Consider the following 22526-nt stretch of genomic DNA (forward strand, 5'->3'; position numbering starts at 1 on the left):
AGGCTGCACCCTTTCTCCAGTGGCTCTCCCTCTTCCTCCCCCATCAGAGGCCCTTTATCTGCTCTCCACTATGTACTGCATACCTGATCGTGCCAGACCCTTCTACCCGATGCTCACAGTGCTGCAAAGTAAGACTGAGTCTCCCGCTTTGGCTTTCTCTCTGCCGCTCAGCTCTGCACACCTGCTTGGTTCTCTGCAGCTTTTCACTGGCACCCTGCACTTGCCAACTCCCATGCCATCGTCCTCCCCTTGCCCAGGCCTTTCCTGGAGGGGCTGAGAGCTCACCATCCATTAAGCTTCTCTGATCACTAGCTGGCTTTGGGCCCCTGGTCCTGTGCTGAGATTCTTGAGCACCTGCTTTGTAAGAAGAAGATCATCATTTGTTTGGCCAATGAATCTAAGCCATAGGCTTACCTTCGGTCCTGGGAACACAGAGGTAACTACTTGGTTCAGGTACTCTCTGGCTATGGGGGCAAACAGACAACAGGAATAGTAAGTGAGGTATTTGGGCCCTCATCTGGATTCCCAGGGTATTTAAGGCTGTGAGAGTCTTGAAGGCAGCAGTGACAGTTTCATCTGGGCCCACTGTTCTCAGTTCACAGTTAATTTGTGTTTTGGTTGTATTAACTGATCTGAACGGATACGGTCAGAATGGGTTAGGTCTTGGCTCTGCCATTCCCAGGACAGCATTGGCGGTGAGAGTAGGGTAGGTTGGGGATGAGGGTGGGCAACTCAAGGGCAGCTTGTTTTTTCCTCCCCTTCCATCCTCTTAAGTTACATTTTGTATCTGGGGTCACAGAGTTGCGATATTTTAGTGACTTGCTGTTGGGTCATGGGGAGGGAAGCACACGACTTCATAGCCAAAGATTCCTGGGTAAGCCATTCAGCCTCCCCCAGCTTCAGCTTCTTCCTGCATACAATGTTGACACTGTAGGCTCTTACTGTATGTTTGACTTGGGGTGTTTGGCCCAAAATAACAAAATCACATACGCGTTGCAAAGCACATGGTTGCCCCATGATACACAGAATTGACAATTTAAATGATTTCCATCCCTTATTGATTTTGTAAACACAGAGCTATAGGGATTTCCGAATCTATTAAAGGAAACTAATCACTGAGTGTAAACTTTCCTTAACGTAGACCTATAGTTTGTTTTATTTGGGACCCATAGTTCACAAGCAAACAGTTTTTTCAGTCAGTTCCTGATACATGGGAGTGGACAGAATCTCTTGCACACTAGATCCTGGCCTGAGTGTGAGCAGCACTTTCATGTACTAAGGGGCTGGCTCCTGTCAGCTTTCTATTCATCATCACTCCTGAGTGAAATCAGGCTGCTTCATGCCCAGGACCTTTAAGGTTGATCTCAAATAGTTAAAATCTCAGATGTTGATTCTGTAAATGCCAAAGGTCAACTGTGCTGTAAGCTATGAGCCAGAGCTTCCAGGGATTCAATGAGGTATGTCAAGTTTTTTGCACACTAAATGTGCTGCTGGTTTGAGACCTTTGTCATTAATTGGACCTTTTGATTCTGTAGTTGAATGGGCATGGCTGTGGCTGGAAGAGTCACAGGTTAAATGAGATGGCTATTTTAGTATAGGCATTAAGAATTCTGTTTTGGGGGGCTGGGGCTGAAACTCAGTCGCAGAGTGCTTGCCTAGCACATGTGAAGCACTGGATTCAGTCCTCAGCACTACATAAAAATAAAAAAATCAAAAGAATGCTGTCTTCGGATTCAGACAGCACTGGGTTCAGGTCTTGGCTCTGCCATCTACTAGGTCTAGTGTCTTTGAGATTCAGTTTCGTATATGTGAAATGGATTGGATATTGGTGCTAAACTCACAGAACCCCGGTGAGTACTGAATGGACTATTTTATGTGTAGATTTAGCACAATGGTGGGCAGATTTAGCACCGTGCTGGGCTCATGGAAAGCCCCCAGAGAGCAGTTATGGTGACTTCCCTCTGTCTTTCCCTGGGTGTGGTATCATATTCCCAGTAGAGGCTTCACATTTGGTTCATGTCTAAAACCATTTTCTTATCGACAAATCAACCACCTCCTTCTACCTCCAAACATCACAAGCACTGACAATAAATGCCAGCCAGACATTTCCTTTATCAACAACTATCTATAAATCTGTGCTAGGTAGTACTGAGAAGCAGACTGAGGAGGGCTGATAATCTGTACCACTTCAGGGCCAAGTCTGATTGAAAAACTAAGACACTCACACATAGCACTTTGAGGGACATTCAAGAGAGTGTTCACTCAGGTTGGGAGTGTGAGTAGAAGTCTACACAGGAGGAGGACTTCATAGGGGAGCATCTGGAAGCCTTCTCCTGCATCTGGGGCCTGGGCTGCTGCTAGATCTGCCCTTGGGTTCCTGAAGGGAGGAAGGGAGTGGTGAGTGGGAAGGTTTGAGGCTGACATTAACTATTGAATGCTGATGTCTGTGGATCTGGCCTCTTAAAAAAAAAGTCCAAACTTCCTTTGGTCAGCGTGCTCCGCTAAGCACCAATCAAGTGCAGATTATAATGTTGTATGTGTGTGGTGGGGAGGGAAGCGAATGTGGAAGCCCTTAGAAAATCAGCACCTTCTTTCAGGGGAGAATGACATGGGCCAAGAACTGAAGTCCAGCCTGAGCTCTTGTCTGGGACTATTCAGAGTGCAACTATTCAGAGTTCATTTGAATTTTGTCTATTGTCAGGATCAAGAGTTATGATTAGAAATGGATCATTAGCCATGTTGCTGCCTCTGTCATCTGGTGACCAAAGTCAAGACCACAGTCTGGGAAACAGAGAGGTGAAAGGTCCACCTTGAGGCAAGGTCATTGCTCTTCCTCTGGTAGTCCTGACTCCCCTGGCCTATTGACAGACATGAATTATTCAGAAGAGGTGGTCCCCTCTGACCCAAGGAGCCCAGAGTCGATGACACTGGGAAAGCCAAGATTCTTTTAAAAATATTGATGTTATTTTATCTTACTTCATGATACTGCTGAAGCAGTGGTTGGACACTTCCTTAAGAACCGGCTAATTATTCAGCAGGAAGTTGTTGTGGAGGAGTTTGTGGTAAGTAGGGGCTTAAGATGCTTGAGCTACACATTGACTCATCAGCCATGTGCACCCTGGGCTGAGCTCACATTGTCCCTGTCCCTCCCAGGGAAGACTGGGGCTCCCTCCCATTCTGCCCAAGGCCACTCTTGTGATCTTTCACACCATTTGAGGCCTTTATTGCTGTTTATAGGCTCAGACCAATGAAATAAAAATCTACTGAAGATAATGTTGGACAAATATGTTTTTACAATACTTCCTAAGTGATGTTAATGCCCAGTTAAGATAGCGAGGCAATGTTCCCAGGTCCCTTTCACCCACACTCAACCTTGGCTATGAGACTAGAGGTGGGTGGGACAAGAGGGGTACACAGAATGCTTTACGGCTCTGAGGACAAACTTAAAGAAACCTGCTTTCCTCTGCATTTAATTCCCCTTACTCTTTGCATGATGGCCTGTTTGGCTTTGGCCTGGTGGTGGGAGAGACATTTATTTGCTAAGATGGGAGAGGTAAACGGTTGTTACCTTGGTGACTCTGAGGAGACGTGGTTGTGCAGGAATGATTTCTTGAGTTGAAGAAATGTCATGGAACACTGGCTCTGACTCCTTCTGCCCAACTGAGACGATGGTGGAAGGAAACAACAGCCTCTGGCAGGACACCAGCCCTGGAGCTCCTGGAGAATATGAGGATTAAGGCATTAACAGGCACCATGGTTCTGTCTAAAGACATGGTTAAACTGAGGTTCCAAGAGAGATACTTAGGCCAGTAAACTAAGTAGTTTACTGTAAATAAACTTAGCAGGACTTAAGAGAAAATTCAGAGGAGATCTTTCTCTCTTATTTTGTTGCCACATGGTCTTTCTTTGCAATTCAACATGTGAGAATTTGGGGCAGCCAAATTATGGCTGCCAGGCTGTAACAGCTCTGCTGTCTGTCTTGAGGGGAGGTATCTTTCTGATGTAGCTACTGCTCTGCATTTACCTGCTGATCACTGATCTGGGGAGGGAGGCTTGTATCTGATTTGGCCATCAGTAAAATTCTGGTTTTACATTGTTGTTCTCATGATTTCTAAGAACTCAAAGCCAGATTCTCTGGATAAACTTAGAATGAGTTGATTCTGCTTACTTGGGGGGAGTTGGGCGTAGTTTTTCTAAGCACCCCCCTGTATCCACCCAACAAGTAGAACCTGTTTTTTAGGAGGTATGCTGAGTAAGAATTTTGTCAAGTTATTTAAAACAGAATTCCTTGCTCAGGGTCTCCAGAGGCCCACTAGACACTTTCAGTATTTCAAAAAGCCAGATGGGAAAAGCACATTTGCTACGATAAATCTTCACAGCCAAAGAAATCAAGTTTCAGTGTATTGTGTTGTATGTTTTTCATCTGATCTCATTCTGATTAGACCTCTTATTGTCAGTAATATCTTTGTTCATTTGACAACACAAAAGGACCAAAATTCTTCAAGTTAGTTGACACCATTTTTAAAAATCTGGGGATCATGTCAGGGAAGCAAAATACAACAGGTACTTGGTATGGAAGAATTTAGGAACCATTGGTTTTGACTAAATTAAGGGGAACTTGTGCTATTTTGGGGGTGCTAGTGAAATGTTAGGGTGAAGAGAGATGACAAATCTATAGCTAAAAACTCTGATGAAGTTCTTAGATAAGAAGAAATAAATATTCAGGGAGTCTCCTCTGGGTAGGTCTGTTAGGGTAGTGCTAGCTGCTATAACAAATAAAGGTAATGCTGATTGCTACAACAAACCCACTTCTTATCTTTGTTTAATTACCTTGGCTCAGAAATGACAAATATTAGTTTTGTTCATATTTTATTGCTGATGACTAGTGAAATGACTTCATCTAGATGCAGAGTGTGTGTGTGTATGTATGTGTGTGTGTGTTTTCACATGTACACATGTGAAAATGTGCACTTCCTGGAAAATGTCACCCCTGTCTGGGAAGTCACCTATAGCAGAAGAAAGTTTTTGGCAAATGCCTGACATGAGGAAACAAAAAGAGGAATCATTACAGGATCAAGTGGCAGCTGAAGAGTTCAGGGTCTTCCATTATGGCAGAGATTCTGGAGGCTAGGACACACAGACTGCTTCTTGGAGGCATTATGGCTAGTGGAGATAGCCTTTTGCGTTAAGGTCTGTAGGAGCAGATATTCTGGTTTCAAGGTCAACAAGAAGATGAGGTTTGCACAAAGTTCGGGGCATAGTCTACAGAAGGTGAAGATGGTGAACAACAACTGCAGTTGACTTGTAACCCCCTGAAGAGCCTGAGTAAAGGGACATGCTAGGGCACACAACCAGCTCGCAAAGATGGAATAATGTGGCTCACATCCCAGTTTTGCCATTTGCCATGACATCTTGAGCAAATGACTTAAATTCTCTGAGCTTCAGTTTCTTCGTTTAAAGAAGAGGCTTGTTAATGTCCCACCTCCCAGGGTGATGGTCAGGATTAAATTTGGTAACATATAAAATGTGAGCACCCAGGAAGAGCTCGGTAAATGGGAACATGGATCTTTTGTACCTGGATTTTTTACAACAGCTTCTTGAAAGCACTTTCTTTTGTATTCTCACCAATCTTGCCCCTACCACAGTGAATTCTCCATGTAGCAGCCAGAACAACAGTCCCTTTCAAACATAAGCCAGCCAATTCTTATAGGGAAAGCCAAGATTCTTTTAAAAATATTGATGTATTTTATCTTACTTTATGATACTGCTGAAAGTATCTAGTTCCATAGTCTCATGAAAATGGGAGAGAGAGAGAGAGAGAGAGAGAGAGAGAGAGAAACTGTTTCCGCCTCAACAAATTGGGAAATTTGGGGCAATGTGTGGTTGCTTGCTATGATTGTACCAGAATTCTTGGAAAATACTGGCAGTAAAACTTACACTGTGAGGTAGTGACTTGAGAAAGGATTCCTCAGTAAAATATTCTGAAAATTTAATAGCAAATAGGTAATAAATTTTAGATTCTCTGTCACCTAAAAGTGGTCTTGATTAAAGCTTTAAATGAACATGAAACAACAAGGCAAATGTCTGGGTAAGATTTCCTAATCTGTGGACCAAGACAACGAAGAAAATACCAGAAGATGTATTTGTTTTTGAGGAGAAGAAAAAGAGATCAGCTATATTAAAATGATTTTAGTTGGGGAATTTATATGGATCATAAGACAAATACAAAGTCAAAATTCTTGCACCAGTCTAGGGCCCTACACGCCTCTTCCGGTGCCCACCCCATGCCCGTCCTCTTGCCCACTCTGCCCCAGGCCTTGATGCTGTTCTTGAAGCATGCCGACATGCCCCTGCCTAGGCATTTTACTGCCCTCCACCTGCTACCCTTTTCACCAGGAAGCTGCATGACCTCCTCCCTTCCTCACCACCTTTGCTTTAATGACTCCTCAGTGAGACTTCCTTTGATCATTTTTAAAATCTCCACCACCACCCCCACCTCACCCCAGGTGGTCTCCATCCCTCTGCCCTGCTTTTCTGCAGAGTGGTTATCTCCTTCCAAAGCACCACATATCTGTGTATTTTGATTCTTTATTTACCCCTCACTAGGTGGCAAATGCTGGGGGACTGGGGATTTCTGGCTTTGGTGCTGCTGTGTCCCCAGTCTGGCTCACAGTGGACCTATGAGCATTTTCTGGAGGAACAAACCTAATTCTGAGTATTGGTGTGTATTTTCTTCCAGGCTTTGGGATCACTGCAAAGTAGAAAAGCACAGGCATCGCTTGTTCATCCCCCAAATCCTCAATGCCTTTAGATTGTAGGACTTAGATCCTTTTTGACATTAAAAAAAGAAAAAAGAAAATATCCGTACACAGAAAACAAACAAACAAACAAAAAACAAACAAACAATCAAAACTAACCTAGGAGGACCTTGAACTTGAAATCATCATATCTCAACCAGTATTAAAACATAACAGTTTGCAGGACATAGAACTGAGAAGTACCTTAAACACACCGCAAGGAAGTCATCAGCTAGATGAGGAGTGTGGGTTGTTCCAGAGGACAAATGAACATGTGTCCTCAGCGGAAAAGAATAAAATTAGTGTCATGTGGGGAGGTGGGACACTGTTATAGATTGAAATCAAGTTGAAAACGGCCTATTATCCACACAAACAGTGCTGACCTTTTGTAGATCCTCATTTGAGCAATTTAGTGTGAGGCACATACTCAAGAGAGTTGGTAAAAATGTGTGAGTAGCTTGGATTTTAGGGGATAGTGGCAATATGGTCACAGCTAATTATCATAAATAGATTCATATGTTCTGTGGAGAACCTGGTATGGTAATTTAGAGAACTGAATTCAATAGAAAAGTTTATGAGGCCCACATTCTCAGTAGTTCCAAGGATGATACATAACTAATACCATTTTATTTGCCAGTCAGTAAGTTGATATCTACAAAGAATGTCATATTAAGGCTGAATTTTCTTATGGAGCCCAATTGAGAAGAGCTGGTAGGAACCAGTGAGGTGGAATCTGACATTTGCTTTAAAGTGCTGGGGTGTGGGGAGGTGGAGAGGTGGGGAGGTGGAGGAAGTGAAACAGTTCCTCTTTCAGAGTTGGAGGCGGGCTTGTATTCTCTTTTTCTGTAGTACAGGGGTGTGGTGTAGTATAGGGGAGTGGAGGAAAGAGGGGCATGTGGTGCTGTATTTATTCAGCCCTTTTTATAGGCCCTTTTTACTCCTTCCTCCTCTGCTTAACTTTGATTTGTGGAGCGGAATGCAGATTGGTCATTAGTGAGGTAAGATTGGGGAAGATGCCTACCGGGACTGGGGCTTTCACTACCTATACTGGGGAATGGGTATTTATGTAGCAGGAAAGCTAATGGGAAGTGAAGGGCCTATTTTTGATCAGCCATCTGACAAATAGACGATAACTTCTGCAAACATACCTTTTTCTGTCTGTGGGACACCAGGTTCAAGACAATAGCAGTGGCCAAAATTTTCTTGTTGCTTTATGTATTCAGAGTGATTGACTCTGGTCAGGGACCACTGCCATGTGGATGGGAAGGACTCACCCCCCCCCCCCCCCGCCCACCACCACCACCACCAAGTTCTGTTCTTTAGGCCCATTAGAAAAACCTCTGTGCAAAGATCTGCAGGAATTTCTGAAGATTTCCTTATCTTCTCCATCAGTACCTTCTCTGGCTGGAAGAAGATCTAATCTCTGGTAAGCAGCCCCTTTTGCGGTCTGAGTCTGGAACAGTTAGGTCAGGCAGGAATAAAAGCCCCTTTATCTTCAGAGCTTTTTTCTGCATAGGATCTCCCTGTCCCCACCCTTACCCCTGCAGTTAAGCGTACCCTCCATTAGATGTTTGCAAACTCAGCTTCGCAGACTGTAAATCTCTCATGGCTTCCTAAATACGCTTCTCAGATTCACTAGCTACAAATTGGTTTCCTGTTGCCTATAACACTTCTGACCTTTGCTGCTTTTTTCAGCAAAATAGTTACACGTCAGAAATGTTTTGACAAAACTGTTGGTGTCTTGACCGGTGCTGGCTCCCACTCAATAGGCTGAAAGTGTCTAGGAGCTGGGGTGGGGGATCCCTGTCGGCCGGGACTAGCTCTTTGGAGACTGTAGGAAACTGGTGCTAACAATTTTACTGTAAGCTTTATTATTATGAAATAAATGGACTAGGAAATAAGTGGACTCTGCCATAATAAAGAGACTTTAGCACATGGTAAATGCTTCATAATTATTAGCCTAAACAAAGTGATAAGATCTACCATTAATTTTCTCTGTGTACTACAGAGGTGTATTTAATATTTTAAGTATTATTATCTGTGTGTTACAGATGAAGGCACAATGCATACAAAAATGATCAGGTGACTGACAGAAAAGCCAGGATTTGAATCTGGGTTTTTGAGATGACAGCCTCAGTCATTTCCAAAGCGAGGGTCACTTAAACTATTAGTGGCAAAGAACTAGGTTCTTTGCCCATGTTCTCAGATGTCAGTAGTTTTGCAATATATAATAAAATGATTTATAGAATGATAAAATGAAATAAGAGGTCATTCAAAAGGCAAGCCCCATTTAAAAATATTTGTTATATCTGACAGGAATAAAACTGCCCTTTTAAATTACTATAAAAGTTGTTTACACTCAGTTTCTGTACTTTTCTCCTCTTGGACCTTGAAAATTTTTTTCAGACAAGCACTTGTCAGTAGATCTCACTTTGAGTAGCATGTCCTAAGGTGCCTGTTTCTTGGCACGTGGTGACTAGAACTCACTGACAGAATCTGCCTTCTGCACTCACTTTAGTAGACTTTATCGAATGTATATAGAATGTAAAATGCAGGCTGGGCGGAGGGGGACCTGATCATAAGATGTTCCTAGCTAGTCATTAGTCAGTGCAGAGAAGTGGGGGAGGTGAGGAATCAGCCAACCGTGGAGACTACTGAGAAGCAGTGACCAGTAACATAGAAAAACCAGAATTGGAGGATTTGGAGGCCAGGTGAAGAATATGTATCAAGTAGGAAGAATCAAACAACTACTTACAGTCCTGCTGATGAGAGAAAAGATGAAGACTGAGCTTTGACACCTGCTTAACAACGTGGAGGTCACAGAGGTCTTTGGTGACGCTACCAAGAGCAGTTTTGTGGAGATGGGGAGGCTTGAAATGAGAATGGGAAGATGGGAATTGGAAATAGTGATATGGCCAAAGAGTTTTGGTATAAAGGAAAGAGAAATATGGCCAGAGCTGGAAGTTGAAATGAGGTCAAGAGATTTAGAGAAAGGGACAGAGAAGGGGAATTTGTTTAGAATTTGTTCATTAGCCAAATCTGTGAACTTTGGCTAGGCCAATTTTTTTAAGTCAATTCCTTCAGTAAAACAAACAATTATCTGTTGTAAACAAATATTATTGAGTGCCTACATATGCCCTACGCTCACTCCCTGTCATTCAGTGTATCCAGAAGACTAAATTGCCGAACAATCTTATTGGTCAAAAAGAAAAGAATTTGTAAACCATCCTTGTTCCTTACATAGCTCAATCTAAATACATCTGAAAAATGACATTGCATCTTTTTCATATTTGCTTTATCTTATTTTGTTTTTGGCTGAAGTATTTAAAGTAAATTTCATCTCTTACTACTTCACACGCAGAGGGCCTTGTAAAAAATAACTGCAATACAATTAATACACCTAACAAGATTAACAATGATTTCTTAATATCATACAATAGTTAATGTATATTCAAATAATCCACTTGTCTCCAAAGATGTTTTGTAAATTAAGGTGTAAGCAGGATCTCTATTTGATAGTATCGTCATACCTTTTAAGCTATTTGGTTTTTTATGCTCAGTGACTTGTTGATGAAACCATTTCAATAGTTCTGCTTATGTTCTGAATTTGTCTGATAACATTCCTATGGTGTTGTTTAATTTTCTCTTTCTTCTGAATTTACTGAAAACTGAAGTTGCATACAAAGACTTGATAATAAGCAGATTAAACATGTGGGATAAGAATGTTTCATAGGCAGCTACTGTCTAGGTGTCTCACTATTAGTGATATAAAGCTGATCAGAATCAGGAGGAGGCTGCCTGAATCATGAGAGGGTTTTCCTTTTTGTTCTTTTTGTTTTTAAAGTTTTTTTTTTTTTTTTTTAAGATTTGAGAATATCGGGCTGGGGATGTGGCTGGGGATGTGGCTCAAGCGGTAACACACTTGCCTGGCATGCGCGGGGCGCTGGGTTCGTTCCTCAGCACCACATAAAATAAAGATGTTGTGTCCACCGAAAACCTGAAAAATAAATATTAAAAAAATTCTCTCTCTCTCTCTCTTAAAAAAAAAAGATATGAGAATATCAGCATGTCTATGTGCTAATGAGAATGACCTTTGAGAAAGAGGTACTTGTTGATGCAGAGGGAAAAAGGGGGAAATTTTATATATTAATTTCCCTAAGTAGACAAGAGTGTACAGAATCCAGTGGATGAATGCTGGTCATTGCAAGTGTTGGATGCAGCCAGTTCATCTAATAGAGAAAGAGACCTATGAAGAGACAGGGATATAACTGTAGGTGATGTGGGCAGTGGTAGGGGCCTTGAGCAACTTCTATTCTGGTACCTTATGTTTTCTCCATGGACTAGTAGCAAGTTCATCAGGGGAGAGTGAGAATGAGAGGAGAAAGTAAAAAACAATTCTGGGAGGGTGGTGGGTGAATGTACTGGAAGTGCAGTATGTGACTGCTGGGAAGACAAAGGACCTTCTGGTAGTTAATGATCAGTAACATGGAGTGAAATCAATGCACATTGTTGTGTGGTTGTTATCTAGCCAAGTTCAATTGCATGACTGTAGGTATGGGGTCAGACAGAATTGGATTTAGCCAGGATTTGGTTTTGGCCAACCATGTGATAAGAGAGGATAGGGGAGTTCTTTTAATGCTTAACTAAGGAATTTAAGCGGGTAGGAAGGGGAGTAAGGACATGTGGGAGGTGAGGGAGACCAAGGAGTTGGTAGGATGAGACACAGAAGATTGCTGGAGTTGGGAAGAGTTGGAAGAAGCTGGAAAGACAGGAGAGGTGATTGGAGAAGGAAGTCTGAAATTGGGATTATGGAGGGGGTATATTTTTTGGAAATAAAAAATAAATAAATAAAAAAATAAGGTCAGAACTCTAACCTGAGAGTGAGTGATTGCGATCACAAATATGGGGGTAGAGGAGATTCAAGAGCTGTGAGGCCAGAGAACTAGACTATCTCGTAGGTGGATATGATAGTCACATATCACTAAGCATCACAGGAGAGATAGTGTTGGGGGAGGGAGTCTGGAGCTAAAATATTCAAAGAATGAAGAGATGTGTGTGAATGAATGGATGTGGGAGTAGATGACTGCAGGGATAGTGGGTGGTGTGGTCTGCACAGCGTAGCAGTAAGAATAATTTGTGGATGCATGAAACATTCTTAATACTAAGCCTGCATGTTGGTTGGCCTGAAGAAATGTTAGTGATTTTCATTCTGAGTCTATGTGAACAGAGAGCAGAGCCTAAATCACTGGATCCATTTTTACAGGGAAATTGATTTTCTTTCCTTTTGAGGTCAAAGAGGCACAGCAGCTTGGACAGCCATGTGGAACCTAGGAAGGTGTTGATTTCCCTGTCATTCAGTGTACCCAGCAGACTAGACGAACATCTACACACCAGTACTGTAGAGGGGATTCTGGCAATCAGGTTGTGGGGAGGAGGGAGGGATGGTATCAGAACTAGCTTCATTCTTTCAGTCAAGAGAAATTAGGAGAATTCCATTCACAATAGCCTCAAAAACAAAACAAAACAAAACTGGGCAATCAATCTAACAAAAGAGGTGAAAGACCTCTACAATGGAAACTACAGAACACCAAAGAAAGAAAGAAGACCCTAGAAGATGGAAAGATCTCCCATATTGTTGGAAGGCAGAATTAATATTCTCAAAATGGCCATAGTCTCAAAAGTATTATACAGATTTAATTCAATTCCTATGAAATCCCAATGACATTCTTCATAGAACTAGAAAAAGCAATCATGAAAATTCATTTGGAAAAATAAGAGACCCAGAATAGCCAAAGCAATCCTTAGCAAGAAGACTGAAGCAGGAGGCATCGCAATACCAGACATTAAATTATACTACAGGCCATAGTAACAAAAATGGCATGATATTGGCACCAAAACAGACACATAGACCAATGGTACATAATAGTAGGCACAGAGACAAACCCACATACATACAGTTAACTCATACTAGACATAGGTGCCCAAAACATTTATTAGAGAAAAGACAGCCTCCTCAACAAATGGTGCTGGGAAAACTGGAAATCCATATGTAGCAAAAATGAAATTAAATCTCTCTCTCTCACCCTGCACAAAACTCGACATTCTTTCATTCAAACATGACTCAACATTTCATAGTCATGATCCAAAGCCTGGCTACTAGATGCAGGGAACCAGAGATGTCTCAAAGAAAGGAACTCTCAATCTGGCTGGGACAGATCTGCTCTCAAATGTCACATAGGTTTATGAGGGACAGACGGGCATAGTGGAGTCACAGTGATCTCTGTGGGGTCACGGAAGGCTTCAAAGTCAAGGGGTTCTTTAATTGGTGTTAGAGTCTGAATGGGCATAGTGTGAACAAGGCAGGAAAGGACATTCCATATAGATGGAACTTTATAAGTATTGCATGAAAGAGAGAAATTGAAGTAGCAGTCCAAATAAATGCTCCTTCTCATTTTTCCTGTTTGTAACTTGGGAATAACAATGATGTCCACATGAGTGGGGCATGGTGAGGAATAAATGACATATGTAGATAGTACTTGTCACAGGCACTGTTACAATCCCTTTGGATGTATGATCTTACTTGATTTTGTACATCACCCTATGAGATACGAACTGTTATTCTTTCCATTTGATAGGCGAATTAACTGAGTTTTAGAGGGGTGAGTAGCCCAAGGTCATGTAACTGGTGAGACTTACATCAGTCTGACTTCAGAGCTTGTACTGTTAACCCCTAAGCTATTGTGAGAGCCGAGCATGAGCATATAGCTAGTTCTAAGTAAATGGCAGCCATTACTGTCATGATCACTAGTTTATCCTCCAGAGCAGAGGGTTCCATTATCACTTCTGCAGCTGGTTGAAGACAGTGCTGCTGTCTAACTGGCAGCACTGTCACTATTTTTGGAAGGTCTTTATCATCACCTGCAATACATCTAGATAGTCAGTTGCACCACATTGCTTTAAATGCTTTGTTTTTTGAAATCAAGAGTGATTTTTATCTTCTTAAGGGCAAGTCTTTCAAGCTGATGCAGTTGACATCACAGAAGGAAAGCTGGGTTTGGTGCACTCTACTGGTGTCTGTGGTGGAACTCAAACCAAAGCCTCGTGTCCCAGCAGCGCATGCGTTAGGGAAGTACAGCAAACCAGACTCCACACACAGTAGATATCACCTAAAGGCTAGGTGCCTGATGGGGCTAAGAAAGCCTCTTCCATCACTGATGACTGAAATATGCAGAATTCTCAAAAGGGCTGCTTCACTCAACAAATATTATTGAGTGCCTGCCATATGCCCTGCATTTACTTAGTGTTTGGAGATGCCAGCATTAGTGGTGAAGAGGACTGACAAGGTTCCTACTTATAGAGCTTCATTGTAATATTATTATTATTTATTTTTTAAAGTTCTGATTGGATACAATACCTTTATTTTATTTATTTATTTTTATGTGGTGCTAAGGATTGAACCCAGTGCCTCGCACATGCTAGATGAATGCTGTACCGCTGAGCCACAACCCCAGCCCCTAGAGCTTCACATTTTTATTAGAAGGAGACAAACAGCAATCAACTCAAATATGAATGAGCACATAATGATAAGTGCTGATGTGAGAAAGGAAACCCATGCCTTAAGAAGAGGGATTCTTATCAAAGTCATTTCCTGATTCTCCCAGGAAGCTACTCCCAAACCAGATCTTTTCTGAATTGATAAGGCATGCCAAATTTTTTAGCCAGGGAGATGATTATGTCTCTCACTTTTGCCCTGTCAGTCATGCCTAGGGTCTCTCTACTTGCTTGAAAAACTGGGGTTCTCCCAACCTGAAAGCCCCCTCACCACCTTCAAAGGAGGATTTTCTCCTGATTGTAGAGGATGATGCCTGTTATATGGTGTTCTCTTAGTTTTCATAATACTACGTCCCCCCCGCCCCAAGACAAGCTTCCAGGTCAGCCCAAAATTGTGCATCAAGTTGATACATAGGGTGAAGTTAATTTTTCATTTTGCTCCAAATAGTTTTACCATAAGTACTCAACTAGCATAGGAAGAGTGATAAAAGAAGTCAAACTGATAAAATGAGAATTATTCTTTTATTTTGTGTTTGCTCATTAGTCTTGGGATCTCAACCGTGTGTATTTTTTAAGACACTTAGATATGTATAACTTTTTGTCGTGATAATGTATGTAGGGCTGCGGTTGTGGCTCAGTGGTAGAGTGCTTGCCTAGCATGTGTGAGACATTGGGTTTGATCCTCAGCACCACATAAAAAGGTGAATTAAGTTATAAAAAAATAATGTATGCACATTTCTGTTTTGCTTTTTCTAATTACAATATTATTTTTTCCTTTTGCTATGTAAATTCACATACACAATTGTGTATATTCTCCCACCAGAGATTCTCCCATAGTATAGCTATTGCTAGAAATTGAATTAAATTTTTATACCATAAATTTGAAATTAAAAGCTTTATAAAAATCACATTCTTTTTAAAATTCCATATTCATTTTTTATTGGTTCCTTTTAGTTGTACTTGACAGTAGAATTCATTTTGATATAATTATATAAACATGGGATATCTTATTCTAGTTAGGACCCCATGCTTGTGGATGTATCTAATGGTGGGATTCACTATGGAATATTCATATAAGTACATAGGAAAATTATTTCAGGTTCATTCCATTGTCTTTTCTTTTCCTGTTTCCCCTCCCTTCCCTTCATTCCTCTTTGTCTGAATAAATATTTACTGAATATTAATTCTTCCCCTCCTCCTTTATAGTGGGTTAGCCTCTATCTATCAGCACAAACTTTTGATCTTTATAAAACTCACATTTTTATTTCCTTAATCCTCTTTCAGTCTTCACCACAACTGTATAAGGTAGGGAATCATTTTACATGTGAGGAAACTAAAATTTGTAATCTTCTTTCTCTTTTGAATTGTTTATTCAAATAGTCTTATTTCCTAGAAGTATGGCAACTTGGTCAAAAATCATGAGCTTTTATTTCTGTGGTTTGAATACTATCGAGAAGAGTTGAATTAATTTATAATGCTCTTTCAAATGTAATTTTATTATAATCTGCCCAGCGTTATCATTTTGAAGGCTGTTGACCAAACATCAAGGCTGTTGCGTCTACTTGCCATTTATCCCTAAGCAGAGGTTAACTAAGTCTTTCCCAGGTTAGTTGATGGGGCCTACTTTATACTTTCAGCATACATCTATCTGGCATAGTCAGTTTTCTAGGCTTTCCTGCTGTTCAGGGATCTAGAATATTGTACCTGTAAGAAGAGGCTTTTCACTCTTTTCTGAAATCCCAAGGCTTCCTGGGTTACACCAGAGTCTAGGCCTATAAAAGTACCTATCGATCTTGTTAATATTTAACCCAGTTCTACTAGAAAACTGTTCTCCCCTCCTATTTTAAAAAAATTGTTTTCCCTTTTGCAGATGTTTTTTGATCATCCTGAGAAAAATGAGCCCTGGCCTCCAGACCTAATAAAGCAGACCTTGTTCCCATGGAGAACAGTGCTTGCTCCTGAGGATCTGGAGGGCCTGCAGCCCCAGGAAGATTAGCCAGAAGCAGGTAAGAAACACCTAGAGGCATGAACTAGCAGAGGGTACATTCCAGAGTAAAAAATTGTGTGGCAGAATACACTGACAAGGAATCTCAGGGTCCCAATGCCTGACTACAGTGTTGATAGTTTCTTTTCTTTTCTAGTTCTCTAACACTGATTCAGTGTGGGGCAGGGTGGAGGTGGGTGTGTAGGTGGCTGGCCTGTGTTTCTATAAGCTATAAACATAAGATTTGAGTTACTCTATAATTCACTCAGCCTTTTTGAGCACCTATGTGACAAGCACCCATTTGATGTTGAGTATGTGCTGATAAGTAGTTCATGGCAGAATTCCTTACTCTAAGGTTTTCTTTCTGCTGCTTCATTGCCAGCTTGGGCTCTCTAGATAATAATGCGAGTTGTTATCATATTCTTTTTCCCAGAAGTCTCCTGGTGGTTGTAAGGATCCATTGATATAGTCACATGAGTATAATAATCCTTTTTTTTTTTTTTTTTTTTAAACTGTGGATTGAACTCAAGGGTGCTCTACCACTGAGCCTACATTCCCAGCCTTTTTACCTGATTGTGAGATGGGGTCTTGCTAAGTTGTTTGAAATTATGATCTTCCTGCCTTAGTCTCCTGACTCACCAGGATTACAGGTATGCCCCACCATACCCAGCTCAATAATCCCTGTGGGGGACATTGTGTTGAGTATGGTGGTTTAGAAATGCCAGGAGGAGACATGAAAAGCAGCATTACAAAGCAGTATTGCAAGCAGTGGACAGGCATCGTACCCAGTGGACGTGAGCTCTACTGAAGGTCAAGGGCAGAGATTGTAAAAGTGTAAATGCATGGAGGCTTAAGAAGTCAGTTGGTGGGATAGGAAAATTCAAAACTTGAAGTGTTTTCCCAAAGAATTTGTGGAGAAAGTTTGCTACTCTTTCCCCTTTGTTGGGCTGTTTAGATGAAGCTTCTTCAGTCTGCCTTGTTAAAAAGCTCGAGAGGTGAAAGAGGATCCTGCAGTTCTAAATCCCTATGACCAGATGCTGTAGGCTGCTGGTGGACTTGAAGGACCTGATATCTAAGTTCAGATGTGTGCTCTGGAGCCATGACTTGCACAGGCCCTGAAGGCTGAGGCCATCTGAGGGTTGCAGGACTGTCCTTGGGCCAGGTGGTTTGTGGGAACTCTTCCCCCACAGTCCCCTCCCTGACATTACCTTTCACTCAGACATGTAAAAGTTAAGTTCCAAGTCCATTCTTTCCAAATCACTCTTGGAACTTTAAAAACTACTTGTATTCCCAAAACCTCATGTTCTTCAGCTATAAATGGAGCTCATAAAATCGGTTTTGCTTATCTCACAGAGCTATACTGTGTCTTACACAAAGTCATGTGTAAGGGCCCCTGAGTGGTAAAATGATGTTCACCAGTGCTGGCAGGTGCACTGCACTGCTTATGGTGAAGTGGCTTTTCTGTGATTGACATATCAAGTCGTCACTCTGGGTACCCTGATTTCTGAGTCCTGATGGCCAACACTGACTTTTCACTGTTCCCGATCATAGATCCCTGTTCTTTTGTGAAAAGACAATGATGGGCCTTTAGAATCATATAGGCCTGGGTTTCAATCCTGGTTCTAGCACTGATGAGCTAAAGAAACCCTTAAAGAAGCCCTGTAACCCTGCTAAGGCTCAGTTTCTTTATTTCCTAATAGAGTTGTGAATATCTATCCTATGGTGTAATGGTAAAGTGTCTACCATGTAGTTGGGTCTCCTTAAATACTACTTCTCTATTTTTTTAAAAAATATTTTGTAGTGTTGACAGGCCTTTATTTTATTCATTTATTTATATGTGGTGCTGAGAATTGAACCCAGTGCTTCACACATGTGAGGCAAGCACTCTACCACTGAGCCACAACCCCAGCCCCTCTAGTTTTTTTTTTTTTTGAGTTGTCACATGGTTATGTGATTTATTCATGTTGTGTGGCTGAGGAAATGTAATTCCTTAGTTTCCTAATGATGTGACAAGCCTTCTACCTCTCACCTTTTGATCTTATGTTTGAATTTTTCTTCTGGGACATTTACAAAATCTCAACCACCCATGCTAGGAAACCATCATCCTCAGAGCCACTGGTTCCTAAGATCTAGAATAGTAGGAAATACTGCTTTGGTTGGTACTTACAGCAAATTCCAACAGTGAGCTGGATGTCAGTTTATTAGAGTCTTGGATGAAGAACCTGCCTCTTAGGCTGATGAGACCTGGCCAGTGTTCTACCCTGCCATTGCTCGCTGGGCCTGTATCACCCCCACATGGCTCTCTTGCCAAGGAACTGCTCTTCCGTCTCTATTCAGAATACCTCGCCTGCCTTTCTTACCTACTTCCAAGTTCATTAACATTTCCTTTTGTTTGGTCCTCCCAAATTTTTATGAATGAGGTAGGCAAAAATAGATATCCTGTAACAACTTAGGAGCAGAGATATTAATTTGCCCTACATCACTAAGAATGGAAAAAAGAAGCCAGATACCCAACCCAGTTTTCCTACTGGTTAATCCCTAATGTCCTTAGGAGCAGTCTTCATGAGAAGGGACTCCAGACTCCTTGTGGATTAGCAAAACCTTGGGGCAATTGTTTTGACTTATTACGGTAAATAAATCCAGTGATTGAGGAGAGAATTTAATGTTTTCCAAAAGATACACACAGTGTTTGAGTTCAAAGTGCTTCCATCTTCCATTCAGTTGCACAATAAATTCTGAGAAAATGAATTGGATCTGTTTGCTTAGTGAGGCCCACTTTCTAGAACTTTCAACACTTCTGTGCGAGATATAGTAGAAGGAGCTTGGCTTATGGAATCAAATGCACTTCAATTTGAACCTTTCCTTAGCCTTGTGATCCTGGGCACTTCCCTTAACCTTTCAGAGCCTCAGGTTGCTGCTAATCTATAAAAATGGAGATTATAACAACTTCCTGGATGGTGGGTCAGAGCCCATCTGCATGGCTCAGAAGCCCTTTGTATTAGATTCTGATATGTATGGTGCTCTCTTTAGTTACATATCACAGTGATTCTGGTCAGAGTGAAATTAAATAATATCTATTGTGCTTAATGAAGATTTGTTTCAATTTCTTTAATTTTCCACATGTCTGCTACCTTATCAAGATTTCTTCTCCTCTATCATGAAGTGAGTTAGCCGACTTCTTGTCTTATGAGTGCTGTTCTTGCAGTGCACTGCACAAAACTGAGTGCTATGTTGTGAAACCAACCCTTGTTTTTGTTTTTATATGGGAGTCCAACATCACAGCCCTTAGAGAGATGCACCACAAATCTGTAGCATCATCCATGGCAAGGGGTCTTTCTCCAACTATTTTAAAATAACGCCAGAGCACTGAGGATTTTAGACTCCGGGTTCTGTGATATAGACCAGTCATCTTGCTCTTCTTTTTATTCTCTTTTTTTTTCAAGTGTGCATGCCTTCATCTAACAGATAGTATAAGGTTCTAGGAACCAAGTGATGCACAAGATGTGGTTCCCAACCTTAAGAAACTAAGAGTGAAGCTTCTCGAGGGACATAGACAAGGCAACCGGAGACGAAGACTCAGGGTGTAGAAATAAAAGGAGGGGGCTGGGATTGTGGCTCAGCGGTTGAGTGCTTGCCTAACAAGTGCAAGGCCCTGGGTTCGATCCTCAGCACCACATAAAAATGGATAAATGAAATAAAGATATCGTGTCCAGTTAAAACTAAAAAATAAATGTTAAAAAAATTTAAAAAGAAATAAAAGGTGGGAGGGTATAGAAAGCATTCAGGGTTCACAGAGGAAGGAGGGAGTGTCCAAGGGAATGCTGTGTACATTTAAAGTCCAAATGAAAGCTGAATTTTTCAGAGAGTTGTTTAAAGCTGCATAATTGGTGGGAGGTATAGCAGGACTGGAATTCACATATTCTCACTCTAAATGCTTGGCCCATCATCCTCTTTTTTTTTTTTTTTTTTTTTTTTTTTGGTACTAGGGATTGAATCCAGGGACACTTAACCACTGAACCACATCCCCATCCCTTTTTATTTTGAGACAGGGTCTTGCTAAATTGCTTAGGGCCTTGATAAATTGCTGAGGCTGGCTTTGAACTGCAATCTCTTGCCTCAGCCTCCTGAGTTGCTGGGATTGCAATGTGTGCCACTGTCCCTGGCTGTGTGCCACTTATGGATGTTCTTTACATCGTTTTTGTTTTTGTTTTTTTTTCCCCTTGTCCCACTCTTTTTAGATTTGTTCTCCTGCTCAGAACAGAGGGGCTTCCCTGAACACAACTTTCATTATGATTCACACCAACATGAAGAAAAAATTCAGCTGCTGTATTGTGGCCTTTCTCCTGTTTGCAGTCATCTGTGTCTGGAAGGAAAGAAAGAAAGGGAGTTACTATGACTCTCTTAAATTGCAAACCAAGGAATTCCAGGTGTTGAAGACTCTGGAGAAACTAACCATGGGGTCTCGATCCCAGTCTGTGTCCTCAGACAACACTCAGGACCCACAGAAGAGCAGCCAGGCCCTCAGTGGTCCCAAGGGCTCCACCAAGTCCAATCCACAAGCCTCCTTCCAAGTGTGGAACAAGGAAAGCTCATCAAAAAACCTTATCCCCAGGTTGCAAAAGATCTTGAAGAATTATCTGAATATGAACAAGTACAAAGTGTCCTACAAGGGGCCAGGGCCAGGTGTCAAGTACAGTGCAGATGCCCTGCGCTGCTACCTTCGGGACCGTGTGAATGTATCCATGGTGGAGGCCACAGACTTTCCCTTCAACACCTCTGACTGGGAGGGCTACCTGCCCAAGGAGAACATCAGGACCAAGGCTGGGCCATGGCACAGATGTGCTGTTGTCTCGTCAGCAGGATCTCTGAAGTCCTCCCAACTGGGCCAAGAAATAGGTATGTTAAGATTGTTCTCTGAACAGCCCTTGCTCCCAGGCAGTGCCTGGGCATATTAACAGTCCTGGAGACAAGGGCCCAAGGGTGGCTTGATGGACCATTGGAGCCAGCCCAGAGTGATGTTTTCAAGCGTCTTTCTCAGAGTTGGAAGTGCCACAGGGATATTTGAAAGGATGGGAATCCAAGTCCCCTAGCATCTTTATCACCAAGAGTAGCTTTATTTTTAACTCTTTCAAATATTGGTGTTCTGCAGAGTATTTCATTTGTAAAGTGTTTGATTGCTATCGATAAGCAACAATTTGAAAAGCTTTGAAGCAAGGACCTGCATTCGCAGGTTCTCAAATTCTATTATTTTATCCAATTCATGAGGACTGTTTGGGTCTCAACTACCTGAGTAATTTTCAACTTTTCTCTTTGGGGAAAAAAATAATAAGAGCAGGAATTGGGGGCTGGGGCAACCTTCAGGGGTTCCATAAATCCCTAAATTGCATGCAAAAAATATTCATGGAGTATACAATGTGTGTGTATGTGCCAAGTCTCTGTGCATTTCTCCAGGGAGAGGTCCATAGGTTACATTTATTTTCAGAGTGCTCTGTGACCCAAAAAATGGTTTAAGAGTTAAACTGGTCAAAAGTACTGGTCCAAATATATCAATTTACTTTTCTTGAAACCTGTTACAGCAAATAAAGGAAGTCCACCCATATTGGTGAACTTATACAACAGAGAGTTACTGATTCACTTAAAGTCCCATCTTTCTCTTTTTTTGAGAGAAAATATTTTCCATTATTGTGAAATGAATCAGGCTATAAAGAGAGCAAAGTCCAGGGAGGCTTGCTCTTCAGTTAGCCTGGAGATACTGGAGCAGGTGAGGTCATATGTCTCCTTTTCCTTTTTAATTTTTTAATTGTTTTATTAAAAATAAATGACAGTGCAATGCATTACAATTCTTATTGCACATAAACAGCAAAATTTTTCATGTCTCTGGTTGTATATAAAGTATGTTCATACCAATTTGTGTCTTCATACATCTACTTTGGTAATGATGTCTATCACATTCCACCATCCTTGCTAACCCCCTGCCCCTTCCCTTCCCCTCCCACCCCTCTGCCCTATCTAGAGTTTTTCTATTTCTCCCATGTTCCCCCTTCCTAACCCACTATGAATCAGCCTCCTTATATCAAACAAATATATATAAAAATATTCATCATCTGTAGCAATTAGAGAAATGCAAATCCTTTTTTATTTCCTCCCTCTGACTGCCAGGAAATACGGTCTGAATTCGAGCATGGTCTCTCACA

General features: G+C 41.5%; 1 protein-coding gene across 1 annotated transcript in view; it reads left to right on the top strand.

Moving 5' to 3' along the window:
- St6gal1 (ST6 beta-galactoside alpha-2,6-sialyltransferase 1) overlaps window positions 1-22526 on the top strand; it is a 137922-nt gene that overhangs the window by 81381 nt on the left and 34015 nt on the right. The window contains exons 3-4 of the mRNA XM_076867256.2: window positions 16219-16354; window positions 20571-21228. Coding sequence (XP_076723371.2) covers window positions 20622-21228 — 607 coding nt within the window. The 5' untranslated portion in view covers window positions 16219-16354; window positions 20571-20621. The remainder of the gene's footprint in view (window positions 1-16218; window positions 16355-20570; window positions 21229-22526) is intronic.

This window comes from Callospermophilus lateralis, chromosome 10 (genome assembly GCF_048772815.1).
Source record: "Callospermophilus lateralis isolate mCalLat2 chromosome 10, mCalLat2.hap1, whole genome shotgun sequence".
Classification (NCBI taxonomy): domain Eukaryota; kingdom Metazoa; phylum Chordata; class Mammalia; order Rodentia; family Sciuridae; genus Callospermophilus; species Callospermophilus lateralis.